General features: G+C 42.1%; 1 protein-coding gene across 1 annotated transcript in view; it reads right to left on the bottom strand.

The window, feature by feature from the left end:
* Nucleotides 1-2996: 2996 nt before the first annotated feature.
* LOC104544275 (cytosolic phospholipase A2 epsilon-like) overlaps nucleotides 2997-5101 on the bottom strand; it is a 25310-nt gene continuing 23205 nt past the window's right edge. Inside the window, exon 22 of the mRNA XM_010189096.1 lies at nucleotides 2997-3070. Coding sequence (XP_010187398.1) covers nucleotides 2997-3070 — 74 coding nt within the window. The remainder of the gene's footprint in view (nucleotides 3071-5101) is intronic.

The following is a 5101-nucleotide window of genomic DNA, read 5'->3' as shown; positions in this document are numbered from 1 at the left end:
CTATCACTTCTATCACTACCTCCCCTTGTAAATGGTACTTGACACCTCACTTCTGAGTGACTGAAGATGAGGTGAATCCCACCTCGAGTAATCAGTATATCCTCTTTAATGACTTGTTTCCAAAGTCACTGATGCTGAGGGAACCTGACATTGAGGAACTTAGTTGTGTTGTTAACATGTGATTCACCCTGTCACAATGCGAAGCTGAAAAACACCCTTGGGCAAAAGCTCTATTAGCATATAAATGAAAAATCCTATCATAGAATCATTCAAATTATAAAGAAGAGGTTTTGCCAGAATCAGAGTGACAAATATGATGCTGCAAGTACCAGTATGAGTACAAACTTCCTGCCATATTCCCGTTTCGGATCACCTAAAGCCCCTGTGATCATGGACGGGACAGCTTGACTTGGGACTGCTGCTCATAAAGCACAGGTTGTGCAGTGGTAGCTCATGCCCAGGCTTATTAAGGGAGAAATATTAAGTTGGGTTTTTGACAGAACCCCAGGCTCCAATCTGTGGTAGCAGGTGCTTCATAAGCATCTGAGACATGTCTGGGACAAACGGGGAAAGTCAGGGGGAAGAATAGAAAGAAGAGAACTGCTACAGCTATCTGAAGGTTATGCACTCACAACTTGTGGAGCAGAGCCCCAGAGGTCAAATGATACTGTCTCCGTTTAAGGCTCAGGGCAAACCCAGGGAGCAGGATTTTCCCTCTATTGTTCCCTACCCTCCCAGGGAAGGATTAAAAAGAAGGGAATAGAGAAAAGATGCTTCACACAAAGTTGGAAGTTAAGACTATAATAAGTTAAATGAAAAACAATAGGGGAAAAGAAAAGGGAATTAATAAGGGACAAAGGATATTTAACTATATACAAAACCCAATCCCAGTAGTCCCGAGTGGAAGTGTCTGAGCAGTGCCTCGTGGCTGCTGTGACCGCTGTGACTCGTCACCAGGGACCATAGTGGTGTAGGGGAGCGGATGGTGGTGGATGCTGCTGAGCACATGGAGGTAGGCCCAGGCGTTCCAAGATGCGACAGGAAGCAGCCCAGAAAACCAGGAAAAGCACCAAAAACCTCTGGTCTCCTCAGATTTTTATAGGCTGTGGCCGGAAAGCGGAGGGAACAGAACTGATCTCAGACCCCCCAGGGTCCTACAGACACCACCTGTCTTCCCTTTCAGGCTGGTAACCCTTAAACCATAACAGATACCTTTAGTGCAGCTCAAGAAGCAGAAAAACTATGCCAGGCCACACATAGATACCCATATTATGGCAATTCTCAGGTCTATCTGTCATCTGGTGAGCTACTGGTGAGATGTAGATCACCCAAATTTGTTCTGCCTTGAAGTGGATGTCATTTGAGGCTTTTTTCTGTAATGATTTTTCTGTTTCCTCACTAGTCTGATAGTGTCTAAGACTATAATCAACATGACCTAAAAGTGCAACAACTGAGGTAGGCAAAATTTAACATTTGCTAAGAGCAAATAGAAGATCAGCTAGATTGTGTGTTTGCTTTTGACCTTTCTCAGTTGTTCACAATGATAACCCTTTTCAACCTCTTTCCCATCCTTTCCAGCTCCTTTGCAGCCTACAGACTCTCCTTTATGTCTCATCCCTCTATCATGGGCTTTTTCATATCATGCCCTAGCCCCTCTTGCCCCTCTTGTCAGCAGCACAATTCCCCGTCAGATTTCCCAGACCACCTTTCTGAACACGGGATCCAGCTTCCCTGAAAGCCCTTCTGTTTTACTCCTGATAAGTATCTTTACTAGAAAGAGCCACCTTCTACTCCCCAGGGTTACAGAAAGATGCAGCTAATGTGACTCATAGCAGTATGATGCTTCAGGCATATTAAAAGTAATAACACATGATGGGCCATCTAAATAAGAGTAAAAATGTTCATGTCAGAAATTGAGAAATCATAGCAATCTCCATGACAGCAATGACAGATATCACGCATAAGAATCAGGCTGTAATATGGCAATGGCTGTGTAACTTGATCTGATTCACGTTGTTGCTACTGATGACCCATATGCCCTTTATTTTAATAGGATAAACATATTGGTCATAATGAGAAAGATATGTATTTATCCGTAATTCAAATATGAACACACTAGGACAGAAAAAGCTAAATGGCTTGAGAAAATTTGGGCAATAAAGTTAGATCAGCAGAAAAAGAGGTATTTTTGTCCACCAGGAGTATTATATCGCTTTCAGGAGGGCACTGTATGCTCTTTCCCATGACAAATACAGAGTATAGATATTTGTTGTTACATATAGTCTGAATTTATCCGCTCAGAAAAAAATTACTCAGAAAAAAATGAAATTCAGGAAATATTTCAGAAACAGACAAATACTGTCAGTAGCTCAGATTTGCAAAGTTATTTGGTCTGGTTATTCTTACACAGAACATAACCACTCTTCTGAAAAATTTGACTTGCAGGTGACCTGTGCATGTGTATAAGTGCAATACTTCATTACTGAGCTTATATATAAGGATCTTAAACTAGTCTTTCTTTTTTAAGGCATGCTCTGCCTAGGTTTCTAGTTCTTACCAGCATCACCGTAGTCTCCTATCAAACACTAAAAGACATAGGGACTGCTAAAGCAACTTATCCTGAAGTAACTGGCTTCTAAGCCTTTTCAGCTGTAGTAAGTTAACAGTATCTTCATATCGTAATGAAATCAGCAAGTGCTGGTGGGGTATGTCTTTGAGTTTCCTTTTCTTGTCCAACACATGGGACATCATATGCTGTCATCAACTTTAAATTTCCAGTGTTCATTGCAGTTAGCTCTGAGGGGTAAAGTATATTACAAGAATCTAGTCCATGCATAACACTGTTGGTCACCAGAGTGCGTATGCTGGATATAGAGAGAGAAATGTGGTTTCCCATGAGAACTGTTATTTAAGAGTCCCTTGCAGGATCAAGGGACTGCAATACAGGTGACAGGTTTGCCACTAATTCTGGCAGTTCCTCAAAGCCTTTCCCATTGCTAAGCAGGATCCGTTTGTTTCCTCAGTGTAAGAGCAAGCATGGTACCTTTCTGAGTGCATTGCCCTTTCAGTCAAAAGCAGCATAGCCAGTGTTTCAGCAGGCATCAGGAGACTGCTTTTCTCAACTTGGCAATGGCTCAGGTTTTTGTATGATAAAATTCCTAACATTTCTGTCATATTCTATGCTACAGAAGAGGGCAGGACAGTGCACTGTGAGACCAGAGGCCACATCTGAAGCAGTACTGAAAAAAAATGAAATCTCTCCCTCCTCATTAACCTAGAGAGACAGAAACAGCCAAGAGACACTGCAGCTCCCTTCTCCTCCACAAGCCGGGGCAGATGGCTGTCTCCAGTATGAGAGCCCTGGTGAGAAAACACAAGGTATAGGAAAAGGAGATCTGTAGGCAAGGCATACCCAACCGAGGAAAGGCTGCCAGGCTATGTGAGCATTTCCCATCCCACTTGCAGGCTGAAGAGAAAGAGGAAGTACAGGGTAAGGTGATGTACTCACTCCAGCTAATCTTGCAGTACTGAAATTCCTGGTTTGAAATTGCCTCTTTCTTGAGTGAGAAAGGCCTGGCTGTTGCAGAAGCTCTTGCATCCAGTGTCTTTCCCCATGTGCAGAAGCCATGTCCCCATTGCCATGTTGACTTCAAGCCTTGTGACTCATTGTGCAATCTGAAGAGGTGTGCATGGAAGTGTATCTTGCCCTATATACAGCGTGTTGTCACAGGGAGGATGAAGTGCCAGCCTTTCCAGGGCACCTGGTAGGTCATGCAAGCAGTGCTTAACAAACCCAGGCTCTGCTGGGAGTCACACAGACACCCCACAAACCTGCATTCTGTGCCATCTGACGTTGCATCTGTTGCCAGCTACGCATGGGACATGATCTTAGTGATGCTACGTGTGTGATTCTACATGGCTGCTAACAAAAGAAAGCCATTTCTCAGGGAGCTCCAAAAGGCCTGGCAGTTGGGAGAACTTGAGGTTGGTAAGCAGAAGAGTTCAGCTATGATTCCACATGCTCCTACTGAACAAACTACAAACTCGTGCAGGAATCTGGCATGGCCACTTGCTCACAAAAGGGTTGATCACAAAGATTAAATGATGTTAACAGCTCCACATGGAAGGACTTTAAAGAAACAATTGCAAAACATCTTAAGGAAGTGTTTCAGAAATGCGTAAGGAAAGAAACATTCTCCAGGAGATTGAGATAGGCAGCTATGTAAGTACATCCTATTACATGCTAAATTAAATCACCATTGCAACATGATACTGTGTTAAAACTCACAGACATCAAAGACAAGCATAACTCTTAGGTCAGGTCAAGAAAACACAGATTAAAGAAAGACAAATTTGAAGTAGCAAACATTGCTGAATATCCATTATAACAAATGTAAGGGAACTACATGTTACTGAAGCATGTGGAAACCTGTCTAAACAGCAATTGTACGCAACTCTGACATGGTTTTGATATTTTGACCTCATGTGATGTAACGACTAAAACCTACTCAATTAGATCACGTTGCACATCTGTGCACATGTATCTACAACATGAAAGGAAAATTAATTATTCCTTTTATTTCCACAAGTCCAAGACAATGATAAGGTCAGACTAGCTGTTGGTAAAGAAACCTGTGTGATTGACAAAGAGGAGTAAGTATTATTTTGGTGGCTCAACATTGCAGCTTCATGCTAAAAGCAAGTAGGAAAGGTCAGGGTGGGCTGAAAGATGTCCCTGGTGGCATAAATATCTGTTCCTGCTGTAGCTGAGGAAATCCCAGTGGTATGATGTGGGCTATCACCATTTCACAATTTTGGCTGAAAGCATGGCCTCTTTCAGAGGTGATAAGGCGGCAGCATTTGTACGTGAAAAAGCAATGCACAAGGCATGGGAAAAAGGAAAATAACAAAACTTTCAAAGTAAATCATAACTCATAGAATATAGAAAAGATACGATTTCCAAGGGCGACAATAGAAAGTATATATACACTTATGTATATATGGAAATATAAAGGAAATTTGTATGAGGAGAAAGCAAAATCCTATGAAAGGTTTATACTCATTATTTCATAGAGATAGCAAAATAATTAGTAGTGACGCA

This window comes from Mesitornis unicolor, unplaced genomic scaffold, assembly GCF_000695765.1.
Source record: "Mesitornis unicolor isolate BGI_N332 unplaced genomic scaffold, ASM69576v1 scaffold4507, whole genome shotgun sequence".
NCBI lineage: Eukaryota > Metazoa > Chordata > Aves > Mesitornithiformes > Mesitornithidae > Mesitornis > Mesitornis unicolor.
The sequence above is the reverse complement of the archived record's forward strand: the minus strand, read 5'-3'. Positions and strand labels throughout refer to the sequence as shown.